The sequence below is a fragment of the Ovis canadensis genome, chromosome 12 (assembly GCF_042477335.2).
Source record: "Ovis canadensis isolate MfBH-ARS-UI-01 breed Bighorn chromosome 12, ARS-UI_OviCan_v2, whole genome shotgun sequence".
NCBI classification, from domain to species: domain Eukaryota; kingdom Metazoa; phylum Chordata; class Mammalia; order Artiodactyla; family Bovidae; genus Ovis; species Ovis canadensis.
Window position 1 is genome coordinate 47,762,866 of NC_091256.1, and position 23,317 is coordinate 47,786,182.

Below are 23,317 nucleotides of genomic sequence, written 5' to 3' on the forward strand. Positions count from 1 at the left end.
GGCTGAGTCCTTTTGCTGTCCACTTGAAACTATCGCAACATTGTTAATTCGCTATACCCCAATACAAAATAAAAAGTTTTTTTTTTTTTAAAGTTCATCCTAAAAAAAAAAAAAAAAAATCACAAGAAAGATTTGTCCTAGCTGCTGGGTAGAAAATATTCTGTGTAGTGACAACAGTGGACACAGACCAGGTGGAATAGACTAGAGATAATGCTGTGTTGGGCCAGCATGTGCAGCAGTGAAGCAGGGAGAAGAGGTTAGATTCTGGGCATTTTGACAGTAGAGCCAGTAAATTTGCTGAGGGGTTAGATGTAGCCATTGAGAGAGAGAGGTCAAGGGTGATCCTAAGGGTTTTGATCTAAGCAACTGGATAAGTGATGTTAGCAGTTATTTGATGGGGAGCACAGCAGGGACAGCAGATTGAGGTGCAGAAATCAACAGTGAGGCTTCACTTACTACATGCCAGGTGCTGTGCTAGGTCCTGGGGACACATGGATAAATATGTGACTGTCCTTGTCCTTAGGAGCTCACAGGCTCATTTGGAGGTAGACGTATGGTAGGGGCTACTGCTGAGATACGGGCAAAATGCTACAGGAGAAGAAAGGACGAAGGACCAACTCTGTCTGTGGAGTTAGGGGAAGAGTTGATATTTGACTCAGCTTTCTGAAGAGTCACATGTTACAGTTTCCCAAAGTGTAATCCTTGGATGTTTCTGCATCAAGAATCAGCGAGGGCTGAACTAAAAGGCAGATTCTCAAGTAAGTACTCTCTCAGCCCCAGTGAACCTGAGTCTTTCTGGAGGTGGGGTCCGGGAATCTGCATTTTAGAGGTGTGCTCCTGAGTTGATTCTGATGTCCTTCAAAGCTTGAAGACTTGTTGCCAAAAGCCCTTTTTCAGACAGTTGACTGTTCTCACTTCCAAGCCATCCATAAGCTCTTGTGGGGTTGGCTTCTGCCCATTAGGAATCACGGGAGCAGGAGAAGGAAGTTACAGTAGTCATGGAATTCAACTAGCATTTGTTTACCATGGAGATAATTGTAATTGTCCCTCTTGATATATTTAAGCATTCTAAGTCTTTACATTAAACGTTCCAGCATATCTTTAAGGTTGTTATTAAGATACTTATTTTCAGATGAAGAAACTGAACCTCAGAGCATTTAAATATCTCACCCAATACTATACAGCTAATTAGAGGCAGAGCCATAATTTAACCTTAAATCTGTCTGACTCTAAATGCTAAGCTTTTAACCACCTCTTTTTATTGCATCTTGTAGTTATTCATTCTTTTAAGAAATATTGAGTGCTCACATTATCCTAGGTGTCAGAATTGGAATGGTGAGTAAAACAGATGTACCCCCTGCCTTCAAAGATAATAGAAGGCAAGATAGATTTTAACAAATGGTCACACAAGTATTTAATTGCAAACTGTGGTTCATATTGTGAAAGAAAAGAATAAGATTCTCTGCAGGGCATTTGACAGGGGCTTCTAGGCTATTCTTAGAGGGAAGAAGGGGATCAGAGTTGGAAAATGCTTCCCTAAGGAAGTGAGGTATGAAGATATAGATGTTGTTACTTTCTCAAGGCCCTGTTTTCTGGAGACTGTTCTGTCTTACCCTTTCCCTGTGTGCTCTTTCTCATGCCCTTAGGACAGATATCTTGGCTGACACGTCAGCCTCGATAGGTGGTGTTCTGCACGCAGAACAAACTTCCTTATCTTCAAAGCCTTACTATATGACTCCCTTGTCCAAAAAGGGGACTTTATAAACATACACTCAGCGTTTTCTCGGACAAATGCTCTTTCGTGAGCTGTCTACATACACCGTCTCTTCTAATCCTGTGTAGTTGTGAAAATTAATTCAATACGACACCACCACGGTGAGACGTTAACTGAAGCCCAAAGGCAAAGAGGCAAAGGGATGGACAAGAGCGGTCCAGGGAGTGGGACTAGCATGTACAAAGGCACTGAGGTGCCAGCACACTGGCCTATTCAGAGAACTGGCCGACAGCCACGGGAAGGCAGAGCTTTGTAGGTAAGAGAGAAAGGCAGAAAGTGAAGCCAAAGGCATGATCAGAGGCCTCATCACACAGAGCCTTGTAGACCTCTCAGAGTTTTGCCTCTGAATAGTATCTGGAAGCAGAGGTGCAACATGGACCAGTGACCAGCTGCATTTGTGAGAAACCAGAGTGAAGGTTGAGAGTTAAACACGGAAGGCTCCAGGAGAGAGATGTTGGTAACTTAGTTCAAGGTTAGGACAATGGAGATGATAAGGAGAGAACATATTAGAGAGCTGTTTAGATCACACTGTCAGGACTTGATGGGTTGCATATAGAGTAGGGGGTGAGGGAGATCAAGTAGCCATGGATGGCTGCTGAGGTTCTGGTTTGGAGGGCTGGGTGGATGAGAAGGCCATTTCCTGAAACAGAGGACACTGTGGCAGAGTTTTGTTTGGGGGGGCGGGTGGAGGGTGTAGTAGGCAGGATAATGCCCTCCCACATCCTAATCCCTGGGACCTGTAAATATGCTATTTTATATGGCAGAATAGATTCTGTGGGTGTGATTAAGTTAAGGAAGTTAAGATGGGGAACGTTTCTTGGATTATCCAGGTGGGCCCAACGTAATCATAAAGGTCCTCAGAAAAGAGAAGCAGGAGTATCTGAGTTAGCAACTAGAAGATGCTACCTGCTACCTCCTTCTTCAAGAAGGAGGAAGGGGCCATGAGCCCATGGAAGCAGGTGGCTTCTATCAGTAGTAACGGGAAAAGGAAAGGAAGTAATTCTCCCAGAAGCCTCCAGAAGGAACAGAGTTCTTCAAACACCTTGATTTTAACTCAGTGAAACTCATTTGGACTTCTGGCCTCAGGAATTTTAACATAACAAATTTGTATTGTTTTAAACCACTCAGTTTCTGGTAATTTGTTACAGCAACGATAGGAAGCTAATTTTCCCTTAGCAATGAGAAAATGATCTTTAAGACAGTCATCCTATGTTTCCACCCACTGTTGTCTTATTCCACTCCCTGAGCTCCAAGTCCTAGAGTTTACACTGACCTTGTGCCAGAAGCTTTTTGTTTGTGTTTTTATGTTAGTTCTGCATAGGACCATGGAGTCCACAGAGCTGAATCCTCATCTGAGAGATAGTTACAAAGCCTGGGAAGCGGGTGGGAAGAGTGGCATGTCCAAGGCCAGTCAGTGATTGGTGGCATTGCTAGCACTAGAACTCAGGTCTCTAGACTCTTGAACCAAAGCTTTCTTTTACCACCTTCTGCAGGGCAGGTCAGCTCCCTCACTTTCTTGGAATAGTACCCATGTCTGCACTGTTCTTCACTCCTGGCCATAGCTGACTCCACTGACTGACCCCTCTCTTCTGGCTGATACTCTCAGGCCTAGCTCCCAACAGATGCCCCCACTGGCTACTCCCACCTGCCCAGAATGCCCATGAGCCAAGTCAGGTGCTGACTGCTGTCACATGGTCCACTGCAATTTGTTACCATGGATGCCTTGCTCGGTTGATTTGTTTGTTGGCATCACATGGCTGCACATGCCCGATGCCCAGAATAAGTCTTCTAAGTTATTTAACCTCTTACTGCAATGAGTGGTTAGGAATATTTGTTTAGCCTCCTTATCTACTTCTTCAGAATTAAAGCAAAACAAAGGGGTATTTTTATAAATGCAAACCAAATACCTTCATGCATGGAGGCAAACACGGCTGAATGTTGTTTGAGCTGCCATTTAGATCCTCCGTAAACCAGATGGCCTAAGGCCTTCTCTGCCTTTTCTTTGGTGCCCAGTGTCAAATTGGGGGAAAGAGTGGCCTGTCTTGAGATCGTAGGAAGGTAGCACAACCTGTACCCAATTTCATGCAGTTTTGGAATGAAAACTGCAGGAGGTAAGCTAACCCAATCACTTGCTCTCAGGTGAATAATGTGTTGCAGAACGCAGGGCAGCCCATTGTTGCTACTATTATAAAACTCCTTTGGGGGACAAACATTTCATAATCCTCCTTGAAAATACAGAGACTCAAAACTAGTCATTATAAAGCCCCAGACAGGATTCCTAAAAATGAGCCTGGCCCCTCCACCTGTCCATGTGTCTAAACCTCACTGCAGAGGCATCTCTTCAAAATTCCTGTCCGGTAGCTTGACCCCACCTGAAATTACAAAAACTTCTGGGCTCATGCTACAGAAATGCAGCATATGGCTAGAATTGAATCATACCCACCAGATGAGTGGAGCAGAAAATAAGGGAAAGACACAGAGAACACAGAACTAGGCAATGGAGGGGGGAAGCCCATGCAGTCAATGACAGTGTTCACACCAGATCTTATTAAAAATCTGAGACTTTTCGTTTACACTAGATTTTCCCTCTTGTATCCACTATTAGTGGAGAAGAAAATGGCAACCCACTCCAGTATTCTTGTCTGGGAAATTCCATGGACAGAAAAGCCTGGCGGGCTATAGTCCATGGGGTCACAAAAGAGTTGGGCATGGCTTAGCAGCTAAACAGAGTCTTCCCTGGTGGCTCAGATGGTAAAAGCATCTGCCTGCAATGTGGGAGACCTGGGTTTGATCCCTGGGTTGGGAAGATCTCCTGGAGAAGAAAACGGCAACCCACTCCAGTACTCTTGCCTGGAAAATCCCACGGACGGAGGAGCCTGGTAGGCTATAGTCCATGGGGTCGCAAAGAGTCGGACACGACTGAGCGACTTCACTTTCACTTTCACTTAAGCAACTAAACAACAACAGGCAACTCTTATAGGGATATAGAAGTGAATAAGATACAACCCCTGTGCTCCAGGGGTTCATTATTAAGCAACTTTGGGCTTTCAGGAAGAGGTTACATAAAAATAGATATTAAAATTGCTCAGAATTCACATAAAACAAATATGAGATATACAAGTGTTGACAGAAAAGTAATGTTTTAAGTGTCCTAGGCTTAAACATAAATCAGCTATCAAGCTCTACTTCTAATGAGATTGAATCAGGAAATCACTACAAAATTAATCATCTCAAAGGATTTAGACCACAGTATTCTCCTCTTCAAAAATAATCAGTGCCTACACATTGGGCTTCCCTGGTGGCTCAGAGGTTAAAGCGTCTGCCTGGAATGCAGGAGACCCGGGGTTTGATCCCTGGGTCAGGAAGATCCCCTGGAGAAGGAAATTGCAACCCACTCCAGTACTCTTGCCTGGAGAATCCCATGGAGGGAGGAGCCTGGTAAGCTACAGTCCATGGGGTCACAGAGAGTCAGACATGACTGAGCGACTTCACTTTCTTTCACTTTTCACACATCACATAAAAGACAACCTCCAGTCTGGCACTGGTCCTTCTACCCCTTACTGCACTCAGCAAGTGGCTAACAAAGCATAGACAAATTCAGTTCACTTGGCAAAAGCCACAAAACAGAGAACTCTGAATATCTGCCCAATTTCTCTTTTTCCAGGCATAATGAGTGTTTCCCAGCTTGTTTTCCCTTACCCACCTACAATTTAATTTCATTAAATAGTTCTTAAGTATTTATTGTACGTACTAAGCTTAAAGCTGGATCTATTAAAAAAAAAAATTAGAGTCTATAGAGGACAGAAGATTCTTTAAGTTCCTGCCCCAAAACTACAAGCAATTTTTAGTAAACTTATTAATAAAAGGTTGCTTACCTAGTCTCCCCCCCGCCGTCCCCCAGCCAGTTCCCCCGTGAGAGCAGTATCTCTTCTTCCTCAGGCCGATCCAGCCCAGCTTTGAATCCCATCGCTTCCTGTTTCTTCTGAGGCTGGTTCTTTCAGTTATTCTCCCTCAGATGTTTTATCCTCTCCTTTTCTTTAGGATTCTTCCCTTGGGCACTTAGAGATTTTAAGTCACTGTCATTCTTTTTTAAAATAAAACTCTTGGACTTCCCTGGTGGTTCCATGGCTAAGACTCTGCACTGCCAATGCACGTGGCCTGGGTTCAATATCTGGTCAGGGAACTAGATCCTCCGTGCCGCAACTAAGATCTCGCATGCTGCAAAGAAGATCAAAGAGCCCTCGTGCCACACCTAAGACCCAATGCAGCCAAATAAGTAAATTAAAAATGAAACAAAACTCTTAAAATATCCTTTAACCTCTCATTTCCTCCCAGAACTACCCTCTCTCTCCTCCCATTTGGAGCCAAGTTTCAGGAAAGAATTATCTATGTAAGTTCCTCCTCCTTCCATTTCCTTATATTCCAGTCACTTCCATTAGATTTCTGTCACCAGAGGAAGTGGCACCTGGGACACCAGGTAATGACGGAGTTTCTAGAAGGGAGAGCATTACATGTCCTAGTAATGCTAAGTGGTAAAATAAGTGGACAGCACCCAACGGTCTGGTATCTTGAGGTCATTATTGTTGTCTTCAGTGTCTCAGTTGTTTCCGACTCTTTGTGACCCCACGGACTGTAGCCCTCCAGGCTCTTCTGTCCATGGAGTTTCCCAGGAAAGAACACTGGAGTGACTTGCCATTTCCTTCTCCAGGGGATCTTCCTGCACCAGGGATCAAACCCACATTTCCTCATTGGCAGGCAGGTTCTTTACTGCTGAACCACGGGCGAAGTCCCATCTCAGAGGTCATGGGTGCCCTTTTTTGAGAGTAATTTCATATGATAGAGAATGAAATGCACCAATCACACAGGAAGTTGGTAGTAAAAGAGGGAAGAAAAGGCAGGCAGAGTCAAGGGGGGACTTTTTTTTCTTCTAGATGGTGGTTAACCTGGACAGAAGTTGTGTCCTGTTTGATTTTTGAGGATTTTTGACAGAAGGGAAGGCTCCAGCTAGGAAAAATTGAATATGAAGAGAGATCTAAAGAGGAGGCATGACAGTGAATAAAAGATGTACAAGGATCAGTCTGGGGAAAATGACAGGTCTTCACCTGGTTGGGGGTGGGGGCAGTGAAGTGAAGTCTCTCAGTCGTGTCTGACTCTTTGCGACCCCATGGACTGTAGCCTACTGGGCTCCTCCGGCTATGGGATTTTCCAGGCAAGAATACTGGAGTGGGTTGCCATTTCCTTCTCCAGAGGATCTTCCCGATCCAGGGATTGAACCCAGGTTCCCCGCAGTATAGGCAGACGCTTTACCGTCTGAGTATGTGTGAATTATCAACTGGGGGACCTAACTGGAGGACGTTGTCTCTTAATGGCCTTTATCAGTCCTGTGAACTATGTTACCATATTCACCACATTTGAGATCCCGGAAACTCATTCAGCCTACTTAATTGAAAAAAAGTTGAGGAAAAGAAGAAATTTTTCTTTAAAAATTATAGCTATTATGCATATCACACTAAATAAAAAAGAGATGGGAAGGATAGATGCAAAAAAAAAAAAATCAGCCATATACAGTTCCTTTAAATGAATTTCAGGACCCAGCAAATAATCATTTGCTAAAGTTCATTTGTGCTCATTAAACTAGACCTTAAGCTCCACGAAGGCAGGAGATGCATCTGTCTTGTCCACCATGACATCCATAGTGCCTATTTCAATGCCCAGCCCACAGTAGGTGCTCTTTAATAGTTTGCTAGATGAATGAATAAAAATTCAAACACTTAAAAGTTGTGATTAGCTTTTTTAAATCAATGTTAAAAACAGTTATTTTCATAGGCATGTGATCCATGAAATTGTGCAGGGCCCCATGCTCAGAAGGGCCCCCAGCTTGGCTTAATGCTTTGTTGTCACTGTTTTGAAATTCTCAATACTATGAATAAGAGCCCTACAAATTATGTAGTCACACTAGTTAAAAACAACAAAAACACATTTCTATAAAATATCACTAAATGTATATTTTAGATATATGTGAATATCAAATTAGCCATAGAGTTTTATCTTTAAAATTTAAAAATATATTTCAGGCTTACCTGAAGTTCTGGATTGTGGTTTTTCTTTCTGAAAATATGCTTCATACTCCCTGTAGACAATTTTCTTAAAGGAGGTTTCAAAAGGTTTCGAACTGGAAAGAAAATACATTTGAAAGGCTTTATATGACATCTACTCGCCGTACAACAACATAGATCTCTCATGTCCTCAAACCTTTACTAGAAATAACAGTATCTTTCAACTGCATTTCAGAAACCCCAGGTCTTATAAATATGAACAATAAGTGAAGTTAATAAAATAATTATTGATGTCTTCAAGAATATTCTATTGTGATAACCATTCTCCCACAAATTTAGCTTGCATTAACCAACTCTATTACTCAGATCAAACTTCTAAAAAAGAATCCAAACTTCAGGCTTATATTTTAAATGATTAAAGATATGGCCAAATTCCTTATGAATAAATATGTGAGCTGCTTTTCAACTCTTCATTCATATACAGTTTTAAGCTGCTGGTGTTAGTTGCTCAGTCATGTCTGACTCTGTGACCCCTGCTCTGTCCATGGAATTCTCTGGACAAAAGTACTGGAGTGGTTTGCCATTTTCTTCTCCAGGATTCTTCTCAACCCAGGGATTGAACCTGCATCTCCTGCATTGCAGGCAGATTGTTTACCGCCTGAGCCAACAGGGAAGCCCAAGCTGCTGGAGAACACTGTCAAAAGCTGTTGATTTAATGGACTCTTTCTTGCCCAGAAGTTGAAGATGGCTAATGGAGTCAAAGCCCTGGGATTCATATAGGAAGCAAACAAATGACAAAACTAAGTTTAAGTAACTTGCCTGAGGAGAAACAGTTGATAATGGCAAAACCGAGATTCAAAAACTACTGTCTGGATCGGTCATCCCTGGTATCTGCGGGGGTTGGTTCCACAACACCCCTGTGCCAGCTCTAAACCCTTTGTAGGTATCAGTTTATTTAAAACTGCAGATGTTCAAGTCCCTTCTATAAAAGTACAGTTAGCCGGCTGTACCTGCAGCTTTCATATCCACAGATGCACTGGGCCAGTTGTTTCCATGGTTAAGAATTCAGAGAGGAAAGCAGGGAGAGTACTGGGCTAATATCCATCCTTTCCTTCTGTGTCTCTAAAGATGGACACATCATTCCCATCCTTGTCTTAAACTCAAAGGTAAAAGGAAAGATAGTAGTAGTAGTGTTAGTTGCTCAGCCATCTCTGACTCTTTGCAACCCCATGGACTGCAGCTCACCAGGCCCCTCTGTCCATGTGATTCCCCAGTCTAGAATACTGGAGTGGATAGCCGTTCCCTGCTCCAGGGGATTTTTCCAGCGCAGGGATCAAACCCAGATCTCCTGCATTGCTGGCAGATTCTTTACCATCTGAGCCATCAGGGGAGTCCAAAAGGAAAGATAATTGGGGGAAATTTCTTACAGATGTGTAAACCAGTTGCCCATATTGGCTTTGCTATGCTTCCTAATCCAGAGAGTGGCCCAGTATAATTAGGTCGTAACAGAGAAAGATACTAATCACATTTGCTATGATGTTTATGTAGCACAGAGGCTAAGAAAACTTTTTTTATGTTCAGAGTGTCTGGGTTTGAATCCTCTATCTACCCCTTGTTACCTGTATAACCTTGAAAAGTTTATTTAATCCATTTTTGCCTCTGTTTCTGTAATTGTGAGCTGGGACCACCAGTAAAACCTCCTTCAAGGATTATTACGAGTTTTAAATAAACTGATACCTATAAAGGGTTTAGAGCTGGCACATTGCAAATATTCAATGCATGTTAGCTAGTAATATCTTAAAAGTGTAATTAAAGTTGATTTTTCACTTTCAAGTTTTCCCAGCAAGCAGAAAAATCTGTAATTTTAGTAGTTCTCATAATTTTAAAATGTGGGATACAAGAACTGTGTTAATATTTGAAGGCAGAGTTAAAAGAGGCATGCGTAAGTATTTTTGGAAAGGCTAGCTATAGAAGGTGGTGAGTTCTCAGTCACTGGAAGCATTCAAGTAGAAACTAGACAATTATTTACTAATTGCTTTGGGTGCTTTGAGTTTGGGGAAAAGTAGGAAGTTAAAACATGCAAGTTTAAAATTAATTAAATGACCTCTGAAGAGTTTATAGAGCCCAAGAACCCTAGGATTGTATGTTAGTGTCCAAATGTGGAGGTCCTTTTTCTTGGAAGGGTGCAATTGAAACGTGTTTCCTGTCCCTAACCATAGATCTTTAAATACAGGAGTACAGGTGACAGTATAAAATCTTTACTAAGAAAAATCAGTCTTTTATGTAATTTTAATAGAGGTGTGCTTCCTACTATGTTTCCCTGTGTATATTGTGTGTGCATACTGAGGTATATTTATTTTTAATTTGAACAACTGAATTGCTATTGGCAAATAATCAGTCTGAGCAGAAAGTTAAAGATGAATTCAAACAATATGCGTGATGAATTTTCCATTTATGAGAATTCTTTAAAGATGATTTATTAATAATAAAATCATATAAAGCTTAAACCCTTGACAGACCAATGTACATCTATTTTTTTCAATATCTATTACTATATGCATGCAAGTGATTGAACATATTTCCTTAGGGAAATTTTCAAAAATATTCACTTTAGCTCCAGAGCAAGAATAAAAGATATATTTCACCACTAAAAGGCACTGCCCTGCCAATATTACATGAAATAAGGAAAGATCTTTGCTTGGTGCTAAAATACACTTTAGGAAAGGATGGATGTTGATTTCTTTATAGTGAGTATCATTAGCTCTCAGTGTAGGACAATTCAAAACAAGTTCTTAGTTTAAGCAGCCAGATATACAGGTTTAATTTTTCACATAGATGTACTAGACCAACACAATACTGTAAGGCAATTCTCCTTCAATTAAAAATAAATAAAATTTTAAAAAAGAAATACTAGAAAGAAATGACATGATTTGAGGTTTGAAAATAGTGACGGTTGATTTGGATTATCACTGTTTGGTTTTGACTCAGTAATTGATACCAGAGGAGTAACTGTTCCCAGAATTCTGGAAACTCAATCACAGAGTGAGAGGATAGGATGACCAATCGCGGCTTCTTTTGAGAACTCACCATGTAAATCAGGGTGTTGCCCTATGTGATTCTGCCTCCTCCAATATTCAGCTTGTTATTGCCCTATGTGATTCGGCCTTCAATATTCAACTTGTTATTCTAATTGTTAATTGCAGAAGAAAGAACAAACTCCCAAGTATAAGCAGGCATAAGCATGACATAGGAAAGCCAGCCTCCAAGCTAGTGTTCTACCCATCAGCAGGAAAATAGATGTTGGAAAGACTATTTCTTTGGGGGTTTTTGTTAGTATCACCTTTCTAAGGGTGTGGGTGTGACCTAGATTATCACCTTGAAATACAATATTTTAAATGATCTGTTTTTAAGAGGGACTTACTACTACAAGACCAAGCTGCCACACCCTCCAAAATAATCCAGTTATAGAGAAAAGATTTTGAAAGGGTTAATGTTATGCACTAAAAGGCTTAAAACCTCACAATACTTTCCTGGCAGATTGCTTTGGTTTCGAAATTGTAAAAGAGGAACACATCTTTCACAATCATTTAAACTGTGATGTTAAGTTAAAAAAGAAATCTTAGTTACACTAAGAGGTTTACTATTCAGAGAAATACTGAGTAGAACCTGTGATTTGTTTAATTTCTGGGAAATCTTATTTCTAATCTTTCAGTTAGGAAAAGAGTTTGCAACTCAGATACAGATTTATTATTTAACCCTTGTCTTAGTTACATAGGCCTTTTAATAGTGACTCTTATCAAAATAGCCAGAGTAGACCATATCCCAGGGACTGATAAAGAATGAGAGAAGAATGAAGAGTCATGTGAAACAGAAAAAAAGGTAAAAGAAAAACAATGTTGCATTTTTATGAATTGATGATGTTTTGAAAGTCATTTATAAGAAGGCAACAAAAGTTTGGCAGTTGTTACTGAATAATCTGTTTATAATAAAGTTACAAGGTACACATCTTTAGTTTTAGAAGATGAAGCTAAGTGCATATAGAATAAATAGTATGTACCTAGAAGTTTTGTGTTCGACTCTTTTGAGACTGCATGGACTATAGTCCACCAGGCTCCTCTGTCCATGGGATTTCCCAAGCAAGAATACTGGAGTGGGATGCCATTTGCTTCTTCAGAGGATTTTCCCGACCCAGGGATCGAAACCAAGTCTCCTGCATTGCAGGAAGATTCTTCACCATCTGAGCCACCAGGGAAGCCCTTCCTAAAAATGCTAAACTACTAAAAATCTGGAACAGGAGTTTGCAGCAAGGGCTAATGAAGAGGTAGGTGCCTGGTGCTTTTGAATCAATCAATATATTAAACCAACAGTCAATGATACTAACTAAATTATATCAACAACAAGCTCTTGAAAGCAGTATCTAGGCAAACAATATTTTCTGTAACCACTGTATTATTTATTAGAGGCAAAATGAACACCCACCAATTTTATTCATTAAACCCTCCTATTAATTGTATTTACCTATCTGAAGTTAACCACACACACACACACACACAGCTATGGAATTGCAAAAGGAATGTTCTCTAAAAGAAACAGATTATCTTTCCCGGAGAAGCCCATACAGACACCCCACCTGCCTTACCTAAGGTGTGTGGACTCGGGTCGGTAGTTCCATCTGATGCTCTGAGCAGCTACGTAGAACTGCCTTAGCCTCGCTGCTTCAGCCCCTAGGTTCCCCCAGCCTGCCCAGCTGGTGCCTAGGACCACGAGGACCCAGAAGCCAGGGCAAGCGAGGAACATGTTTCCTTTCCTTCTCTTGCCTGCCGCCGCCACCCGGGGGGTGGATAGGGCTGCCTCTGCGAGGCTGTCGGCGGTCCGAGCTGCAGTGAGCTCCCGGAGGCTGCGGGTGGCAGTGTCCTCCTCCTCGTCAACTCCCCCAGGCGCCGCTGATGGCTATAACCCGGGCTGTCCCCACCTCCTCAGACCTTTCTAGGCTGAGGGTTGGCTAGGTCACTGCCCCAGATGACAGGAGGTATTAGGAAGAGCCAGCGAGTTAGTGACTGTTTTACCACGGGTGAAGGAAATGCGGTGATGGAGGTTCTATCAGCCAGGGCAGTACTCAGGGGTTCATGAGAGGGGGTAAAACTGTCTCCCACACTTCCATCTGCTCAGCCCACTGCCCAGGAACCCCTCACCAGCCCCAGCCACCAAAAAAGCTGCCTAGGGCAGAGTTCACACTTGCCAGACCGTCTGCAGTTCCCATCGTGGTGGGACCCAAAATCCTTAACCACACTACTCTCCTAATCTGAGGAAGAGGGCATTATGCCCTGTTACTGGGCACAGATATACCATATTTTCAGGTGGTGAGGAAGCAAGGGGGTGATCACATGAATGGGGCCTGATGGCCTGGCTCACTTTACTAACTTCTACCCATGTACAGTTCTGTCTTGATTCAATATTGTGTTAGTTTCAGCTGTACAGCAAAGTGATACATATATGGGTTTCCCAGGTGGCTCAGCAGCTAAGAATCTGTCTGCCAATGCAGGAGATGCAGGTTCAATCCCTGGGTGGGGAAGATCCCCTAGAGAAGGAAAATGGCAACCCACTTGAGTAACTAATTTCCATGCCTGGGAAATTCCACAGACAGAGGAGCCTAGCAGGCTGCAGTCCATAGGGTCACAGAGTCAGATACAAGTTAGCGACTAAACAACAGCATAAATGTATGTAATCTCTTTTAGATTCTTTTCCATTATAGGTTGTTATAAACTATTGAGTATGGTTCCCTGTGCTAGACAGTAGGTCCTTGTTGTTTATCTATTTTATACATGGTTAGTTATATATTTTAATCCCAAATTCCTAATTTATCCCTCCCTTCTCCCCCTTTGGTATTCATTGTTTGATTTCTGGGTCTGGGGGTCTGTTTCTGTTTTGTAAATAAGTTCATTTGTGCCATTTTTTTTTAAAGATTCCGCATGTAAGTGATATTGTATGCCATCTGTCTTTGTCTGTTGCACAGTTCTGTCTTGATAAGGGCCTGTGGCCACCTAAGGCAGAGACAAAAAAGAGGGTTTAAAGAGTTTCACTGGGAGAATCAGGCCAGATTTCAATCCCACTTAGTAGCTGTGTTCTCTTGGATAAGTTACACAGCCTCTCTGATCTCAGTTTTGACATCAGGAGAATAAGGATGATAATAATAATTTTCCCCAATAGGGCGGTTGGGAGGATAAAGGAACACTGTGAAGTATGTAATTCCTAGCAGCTGGAAAGCACACAGCACATGTTGTTACTATGATTATATCTTTTCTTCCTCCAGGGCTCCTTACATATTTCAAAGGATCTGGCTGTTTCTCATGGCTTTAAGATATGATTTTGCTATGTATAGAGAATCTGAGAATTATCTTGTCTGAAGCATCATTATGACTTACCCCGGGCTCCCTGCATCTACTTGCCTCCAAGCTTCTATGACTTGTCTCAGGGGCTTCCCTGGTGGCTCAGTGGTAAAAAAATCCGCCTGTCAATGCAGGAGACGTGGGTTCAATCTCTGGGTTGGGAAGATCCCCTGGAGAAGGAAATGGCAACCCACTCCAGTATTCTTGCCTGGAAAGTCCCATGGACAGAGGATTTGTTGCAATAGTTCTCAATAAATTGTAATCTAGCACCTCCCATGGGATCTCCATGATGTCAGGCTCCTCAACAACCTCTGTCTTTGCTTCTTGGCTGACATTATTTGGTCTACTAAGAATGCCATTCTCTTACTCTTCACTGTCCACTCTGTAAATTCCAATCAGAGTCTCACCTATCTCCTTGATTCTGGGACAAACTGACTTTTCCATTTTATGAATTCCTGCCACACTCTTCAAATAACATACTTATTACTCTTGGTCACTTTGTATTGGTGTCTCTTGTGTCCCCAATTACATTATCAGCTATTGAAGAACAGGAACAGTGCCATATCCTTTTTCATCTATAATATCAGTGCTTTACAAAGCTGGTAAGCCATCAGAATTCCCTGGGGGGGGGGGGGGATTTTTACAAAATATGGATTCTGACTCAGGACACAGGGCTGATAATCATCCTCCTATAATACCGAGCCTAAGTAAGTAAGTGTTAGTCGCTTAGTTGTGGCTGACTCTTTGCCACCCCGTGTACTGCAGCCCACCAGGCTCCTCTGTCCATGAGATTTTCCAGACAATGATACTGGAGTGGGTTGCCATTTCCTTCTCCAGGGGATCTTCCCGACCCAGGGATCGGACCCGGGCCTCCTGCACTGCAGGCAGATTCTTTACCAACTGAGCTATAAAGGAAGCCCTAATACTGAGCCTAGTGATCAGCATAAAGTGAGCAGTCAGAGGTGCTGTGGGCACTTTCATGTGAGTGAAACCTTTTAAAAGCAGTGTGTCCCTGAATCTCGAGGTTACTACCAAAATTCTTGCATAACCTTGTAACCTTTAGTTAGACTGTTTCACCATTTTTATTTGCGTGTTTTATTTGCATTTTTATTTGCATGTTTACCTAGTCTGTGTGACATGTTCATTGCCTCACTTTTCACAAAAAGGACAGCTATATTGTTTGGCTCTGTATTTTTTGTATCAGTTTCAGATAAGTACCGTGTACCTTTTAATAACGTATTTATTAAATATGTGAATCAAAGAATGGGTGAAACACATTCAGGTGATGAAGACTTTTCTGCTTCTCTAATTTTCTTCTTGTGTGTTTAGGGCGGTGGTAAGATACGTATTTGCCGATCCTAGTCTCAAGTTTGTAATTGGGACAACCGTGATTGTGTATTACATTAATGTCAACAAAGTGATCGATACAGACTTTATTCAGCAAAATATCAAACACTAGAACACGGCATTTAGGGAATCCTTTTAACTAGACATTCAAGGATTGGTCTCTGGGTCCTCAGGGGGAGAGTGACAGCGGAGTTCCCTGTCACTGACATGTACCTTCCTGTCTGGGGCACCAGTCTTCTGCGGCATCTGCAGTCTCTGGTGCCATCCAGAGGCCTCTCTTGGAGCTTCAAGGAAGTCCAAAAGGCTTCACCAACAGCAAGCACTGAAGACCCAGGAAATCCTATAGAAATTCCCTCAAGTCAGAGACACCTCCTGCCTTCCAGCAAAGTAGAGGAGAACCTCCTCCAGTCCAAAAATAAAGAGGCATTTTTATTTTTCCAGTCTGGTCTTCTGCTGAGTCAGATGCTCTGGACTCTAGCTAATTAGTACCGCAAGTGACAGCTAGGCCAAAGCCCACAGACCATCGCAGGAAGACTCAGTCCCAGCTTCTGAGGCTTGTGTTGGAGGAAGAGGAAATGGAGCAGGAAGGGGTGGTGGGTGGAGAATTGGGGCTTGTGGTCCAGTCCTTCTGCTCTGGTGCAGAACAAATCTAAAGGAAATTCCATGTCCTTTATTCACAAGTATTTACAGAAAACTGCAGCAAATACTCAACAGTTATAATCAAGTCTTTTCGGGAAAGCTGATGTTCAAAAAAAGGATCCTGTGGGGGTTGGATGAGGTCACCAAGATAAGGACAGGTCTCTGAAAATGACAGCAAAAATTCAAATTATCGTATTTTCCTGAAAAAGATCAAAGAAAGCTCTCATTATATGTACCCTCTACAGCTATGTATAATCTTTTTCTAGTTTACAGATATTCTGTCATCTAGGCTATTTAGGAAACTTAATCACTCACTGAGCTTTTTGGGAGAAAGAAGGTATTATCATATATGGTATATATGATATTATATGATAATATAACATTATATGATAACATGATATTATTTTTGATAATTATATGATAATATCATATTATTTTTTTCCCAGCAGGTTGCATAGGGAATTAGCTCCATAAAGTTCATAAAATTTTTCTAATTGTCATGATTTCTGGTGGTCAAGCAAGGCTACAGTATCAGTACCATCTAGCAGCCAGTAATGGGAATGTCATACATCCTGAAATAAGTTATGTCTATTTAGAACATTTATATCCTGGAGTCAATGGAAATCCTCCTGTATACTCACTTTCTATTGTCACTCTTCTGCTATACCTGTCTCCCACTGCCAACACAATTTCCTGCATAGTTTGAACTTTAATACACGCTTAAAGTGTAACTCCTGATTATATAAAGAAAAGGCAAGCTTTATATTCTTCCTTTTCCTACTGTCTATTTCCTTCCAAAATACCTCCATAGGCAACTTACCTTAAGGGCTTGGGTCAAATGCAGCATTTGTAAAAACTCCGTATGTTCCTAGGTGGCTAAAGAACAGAAACACAAAGATGAACTTGCCATATGATGTTTTTTCCTTGACCCCAGTCCTTCACATAGTTCATCCAGAGACCGTGAAACACCACCCACCCCGGAAATTCTCTGATTTTAGAGGGAAAGAAGAGGAAAAATCAAAGAGATTTTCAAGATCCCGATTAACTGTTCTGGGTAATTTTCTTTGCACGTTATACCCAAGTTATTGTTGATACTTTAGGTACTGAATACCTGCTCTGACCCCTGCTGTAGCCTCTTCCCAGTGAGAGGAAATCCTTTTAAAATTCTACCCTTAATACTTGATCATATGGCAATAGTTTTCAAAGAATGATAGTACTGCTCCCTATAGCAATTTTTTAAAATTTTCATAATGAGCAAGACTTATTATTGACATTTAGGCAGGGGCTAAGGATGCTGGATGTCCTAAAATGCCCAAGGCACAAAAGAATTGTCTTATACACTCCACACAACTTTAGAAAAGCTACTCAACATTCTTGGAGGTGAAAAATCTCTGAGCCTAGAACTGAACGGCTTTGCATATAGATGTTAAGTTTTTTGTGTGTATCTTTTAAAATGCAATTACCATCTGAATTAAGAGAAGATGATAACAGGTTTTCCGACTCTTCGCCAGAATAGTTCATCATTTTAAAAAATCAGGTTGGTGTTGACAACGCTTCTGATACTGTTTGACTCACTAATAGAATATTCCTGTCAGCTGACCTTTATGACTGTTGAATTCATAGTGATTCTACTTGAATGAAGGTACAAGTATCTGATGGATGACCTCATAGCACCTGCTAGTGTGGTGCCCCAGTTCCAGTGTGTTATTTCCATGTCACTTTCCCTTGTATCTTGTATTTCTCCTTTATATTATCATTAGGGCACTTAGTGATTTTTTTAAAATATTATATATTGCTGGGACATATTACTGGTAAATTTTGCTTCAGAATTAGTCTAGGGGACGTTGCCAGAGATTGTTTCATAAAAGCCATGTCTGTATAGTCATTCTGACATACAGAGAATTAATAATTCATAGCGTGAATTAAACAGTCAAACTAGAAAAACTTAACCATAAAACATTTCCATCTTACCTTTGAGGGTTCAAGGGGCTTTTTCCATCATCTGAAATAAGCAAGAAGACACAGACGATTGGTTTAAAAGAAGAAAAATGAGATGAAGGGGAAAGGTCATCAGCAATAGGGATTATTGGGGTAAGTCAGTAGACTGATTTCCAGGCGGGCTTATTATAAGAGACTTATTGGGAACAATCCCTCCCTGACATGTGGGACCTGTTTTAGGCTAAATTAAACATTCAGCAGTATGCAATTCCAGAGTCCACTCATCTTTCTTCTCTTCTCTTTCTCTAACAACCTGTCCTCCTGCCTCTGGTCCCTGACTTCATCCCCTTGGCTACTCTTGGTGTCGTTGAGACCATCGGTTCTCAAAACCCATTTTGTTGGCACTTGAGGTCCTCTATGTTTGCATTCTGTCCATACTCTCTTAATCATTATTTGGTGGTGGTTTAGTCACTAAGCCGTGTGCGACTCTTGCGACCCCATTTAGTGTAGCCTGTTAGACTCCTCTGTCCATGGGATTTTCCAGGCAAGAATACTGGAGTGGGTTGTCATTTCTTTCTCCAAGGGATCTTCCTGACCCAGGAATCCAATCCGGGTCTCCTGCATTGCAGGCAGATTCTTTACCAACTGAGCTTGGGCAAGCTAGTTGCATAAACAAACCAAACCAACATAACAGTGGGTGTTTTCCTCCCCTGATCATATACACTATCGAGGGCCTCCTGTCATAATCCAGACACTGAACTCTGATCGTGGAAACTTTAAACATGGCAGCATGTTTGTCAATTATCCCATGGGTAGATAAAAAGGGGCAAGGATCTCATGCCTAAATACATTTAGAAAATATTAGGTGAAATGAAAAAGAACAAGTGTATTTATTACAGGGCATGATTGAGCTTTCAGTGTGATAATGAGGGTGCACTTTGAATTTGCAGGAGAGGGACATAGTATGCAGGCTTTTCCTAGTATTTGAACTTGGAATCCTAGAAAGTTTAAAATCAAAGTGGGACAGATCAGAACATTCCATCCCCACAAATGAAATTTTTTATTATATAGATATTAGAGGATGGGTAGTGGCTGATCCCTCTCCATAGTTTAGAGGGTTCACTGGAAATATCTCAAAACTAAAGAAAGAATTTGGGGAAGATGCAGGAACAGGATTCTTACATGGTGATGGAGATTAGGATCAGGGTCTTCGGAGCTCTTGCCTCTGCCTTCTGGATTAGGTTAAGCAGGCACAGATGTTGCATGGAGGGACTGGCTGTAGATTTTTGGTCTTTAACCAGAGTTACTGTTTATCTGTTGTCCTATTCACTCACTCACAGGAGAGTATATGAAGGAACTTTGGAAAATCAGCCTAATGCAATGGTGGCTTTGTGAAGGGAGAGAGCATGAGGATAGGGAACAAGCAGTTCTTCTGAGCAGTGAAAAATAGGTGTTGAAATTTCAATTCCAGGAGAGTGCTGGCAGGTGCTTTTAACATAGCCACTTTCTGTCCCTGGATTTGAGCATTCCTGACCCCTTTGATACCCCCAGTTTCATGAGGAAAGATGGGCAGCCTCATTAGCTTATTTGAAGAGGCTTCTTTATGTCAGAAAGAGACAAAACCATATTATATCACTTAAATGTGAAATCTAAAATATCGCACAAATGAACTTATCTACAAAACAGACTCACAAACATAGAAAACAGACTTGTGATTGCCAAGGGGGAGGATGGGAGGATAAGGGATGAACTGGGAATTTGGGGTTGGTAGCTGCCAACTATTACATATAAATGAATAAACAACATCCTACTGTATAGAATAGGGAACTGTATCCAATCTCCTGGGATAAACCATAATGGAAAAGGATATTTTAAAAAGAATGTATATATGTTTAAAAATGAGTCACTTAGCTGTATAGATTGGCACAACATTGTAAATCAACTGTACTTCAATTTACAAAAAAGAAGAAAAAAAAAAAAGAAGAGGCTTCTCAACTTACGGACAGGTTGAGCATCTCAGGCAGACAATGAAAGGATATTTGAACTCTTAAGGGAGGGTTCTCTTTTTTTATTCCTAGGCTACAGCTATCTTTTGATGAACAATCAGAGAAACACAGTTTCCCTTACAGAAAATCTTCATCCGTTTGGGTCACTTTCTTGCTTCAATCCTGAATTAGCTCTACAAGTTTTCATGAGCACATATGCATCTCTTAGCTTTCATACCGAGTCATTACTAAAGCAGCAGCTCTTTTGCACTTCCTCCACTAGTGGTTTTTTTTTTTTTTCCAATTCAGGTGCAATAAACTATTGAACGTAGTATTTTCCGTTAGTTTGCCCTTTAAGATCTTGTAACATGCCATTTTCTCTGCTGTTAACTCTATTTTGACTTTTTCCTTTGGCAAAATCCATCCCTCTTAGTCTTCAAAGTTAAACTTAAAAGAGCCTTTTCTGCCCTATCAATCTGGATGGGACCCTTCTATTTTGTATTCCAAGAGTAGTCAGGTAGCACTTTTGCCCTGATGCACTTGATACACTTCAGTATTAGCACTGATTTAACTTGTCCAAGTCACCTACTGAATTATACATTCCTTAATATCAAGCACCATCATTCTGGGTTACACTGCCTAATCAGTTGACCAATAAATGGCTATTGTGTGAAAGAATGAATGAATGAAGTATAACTCCTTTCTAGTTAGTTTTGGCAATAACTAAGGTTACCTAGACCAGAAGCCCCCAAGTGTCAGTATGCACACTGGCCTCATAAAATCTTAGTAGGTGGAGTTAGGGTGGGGAGGAACTTTTAAAAAATTCAGACTTCCAGGCCCATCTCCAGATCACCATTATATGAGGATCTGTGTTTTCTTTTTTTTTTTTCTCCCTAAATTTGACTCTGATGGGAGTTGGTTCTCAAGACCACTTAACTTGGCCTTGTTTTTTTTAATGCAAATGTTTTCAGACATGAACTACTGAAGTTGTGCTTTCACTGCCTTGCCCCAAATCACAAGAAAGAAGAAAATGAGAATACTGTTTCCAATTTACCTTTTTGTCTGCGACGCCTTCTTAGCAGAGCCAGGAGTATCGAACTCGTCACTAAGCCTGTTGTACCAGCTGCTGCTCCACCAATATAAGTCAGGGCTTCCTGGATAGTCAGTGGCCCTGCTGCAAAACAGACACACACACACGTGTGAGACATAAGAAGTGTTTTGTGCAGAAGACCATCATTCCTCCAGAAGGGCCCCAACAACACTAAGGTGTGAGACCAAATAAGTCCTCCAAGGTCCTGGCAGTGCTAACAACCCAGCACAAAAAGCCTGGAAGTCATGAGTCATTTCAACAGAATGGGACACAAGCAGGACTTGATTTTCTTCCTAATGTTTAAATATCAAACATAATTTCCAAGGAGTCAAGGTACGGACTCAATAAATGGAATTAGATATTAAATAGGAGTTTGGACAAACAAAATAAACTGGGTAATTTGAGGGGGAAGGTAATTGAAGATTCATTTTTATGACAAAAAGTAGTTACAACAAGCTACTAGAGGGGAAAAAATGGGAGGGGATGAAATAAACCTTGCAAGCAGAGCTTGATTAAGGAGGACATATGACACAACTGAGCGACTGAACTGAACTGAACTGAACTGATGGTATTTGGGGGAGGTATATGGTAAACAAAGGTCTTCTGAGGTAATGAGTTAGGATTCTTCATTAAATAACCTTCAGTTTAAAACATCTTGAAACTTCAAGATATATTAGGCTGGCCAAGAAGTTCATTTGGGTATTTCTATAAGATCTTCTGGAAAAACCCAACTGGACTTGTTGGCCAATCCAATACTATACAAAGATTATAAGGAAATGAGAGGATTCATTTCACATTGAAAAAGTAGTGGTGATTGTTTACACAGAGTCACTACATTTGATTCCCACTGCACTGCATAAGATTCAGAGATTCTGTTTGATTCATTGTGAAACAATTGTTAAACGCAGGGGAAACCCAGTGATAGAAAGTGAGACCACTGTTAAGAAACACACAGAGGAGAAAAACTGATTTCATTATTTTCCATATCAAAGCGACTTCCTAACCTGTATGAGACATATACCTTGGCAGGTTGGCATGGTCGTTGACCACTGACCATTCTCTTGGCATGCTGTTCTTTCTGAGCCATTAAGTAATTGACCCTCGGGGCAATGGAAACTGCAGGTTGATCCATAGCTGAAATTTCCCCAAGGGTTGGAGCAGTTCATCACTATTGGCTCAGTAACAGGTAGCTTGGAGCATTTGACAGCTGCAGAAGAAAAAAGAATGTAGGAAAAGCGAACATACAGAGTGAACATTAAAGAGATTATGGTTGCATATGAAACACGGCTAGGGTTGCCCAGAGATGTGGTGCAATACAAAAGATCAGAAAGGACAGGAGCTGTTTTTGACATTCCCACAAGTTCTTCCAGCATCAAATATACTGAGATATACACTCAAAGAATGATAGCCGAAGAACCAAGGAGGGCACGAAGTGGCAATTCAGTAAATAAACTTCCAGGGGATTGATCAGTCTTGCCCACAAAAATACTATTTATAAATTTTGCTTCTCAAAAATACTGTTGTCCTAAATATTATTATTACTACCACTGGCAATTAACTTCCATGTCAGCACATATTTCTTGAGATAACAATTGTTCAGCATACCTGGCCTCTGAAAGTTTGAAAGAAGTAGAGACCACCATTCTCTTTAAACTGTTTTTCAGGGCATTTCAGGATACTCTCCCAAATTTGTGTACAGAGAATGAAATTTAACTCAAAGTTGACTCAGGAAACTGAACTTAACAAATGTTGTTGGGCAGTACTGACATTTGCAAAGCACTCTTTTGTGCTTCATAGAGAATACAATGAAGAGACACAGTGCTTCGTGCATGGGGTATAGGTCTTCAAGAGGTAACATTCATAATTTAGCTTTTTAATTGGGTTCCAGTTATGAAATATAGAATGTTTACAGGGCCACATCCTTAATAGAATTGTACCTTGTAACTCACAATTCATATAGCTGGTTCCATGTTCAGTATGCTAAGCCTCTAACACATTTTGTCATTTCCATGTTTCTTCCTTTAGGAGCACCAGAGCATTCGCTTGTGATGAAGGGGAAACATGATATGCCTGTTGCTCATTACTTCTAACTGGGATTGGAT

At 41.1% G+C, this 23,317-nt stretch overlaps 2 protein-coding genes across 5 annotated transcripts in view; both read right to left on the minus strand.

Moving 5' to 3' along the window:
* F5 (coagulation factor V) overlaps nucleotides 1-12,836 on the minus strand; it is a 76,560-nt gene extending 63,724 nt beyond the window's left edge. Inside the window, exons 1-2 of the mRNA XM_069545599.1 lie at nucleotides 12,470-12,836; nucleotides 7,855-7,946 (exon numbers count right to left, since the gene is read on the minus strand). Of these exons, the coding sequence (XP_069401700.1) occupies nucleotides 7,855-7,946; nucleotides 12,470-12,627 (250 nt within the window). The 5' untranslated portion in view covers nucleotides 12,628-12,836. The remainder of the gene's footprint in view (nucleotides 1-7,854; nucleotides 7,947-12,469) is intronic.
* A 2,798-nt stretch (nucleotides 12,837-15,634) lies between these two features.
* Nucleotides 15,635-23,317, minus strand: part of SELP (selectin P) — an 87,555-nt gene continuing 79,872 nt past the window's right edge. For 2 of the 4 annotated variants that reach the window (XM_069545603.1, XM_069545601.1), the window contains exons 12-16: nucleotides 22,237-22,422; nucleotides 21,180-21,299; nucleotides 18,174-18,204; nucleotides 17,023-17,078; nucleotides 15,635-16,364 (exon numbers count right to left, since the gene is read on the minus strand). In XM_069545603.1, the coding sequence (XP_069401704.1) occupies nucleotides 17,024-17,078; nucleotides 18,174-18,204; nucleotides 21,180-21,299; nucleotides 22,237-22,422 (392 nt within the window). In that variant the 3' untranslated portion in view covers nucleotides 15,635-16,364; nucleotide 17,023. Of the gene's footprint in view, nucleotides 16,403-17,022; nucleotides 17,079-18,173; nucleotides 18,205-21,179; nucleotides 21,300-22,236; nucleotides 22,423-23,317 lie in introns of all 4 variants that reach the window. The other 2 variants (XM_069545602.1, XM_069545600.1) reach the window with 1 other exon arrangement.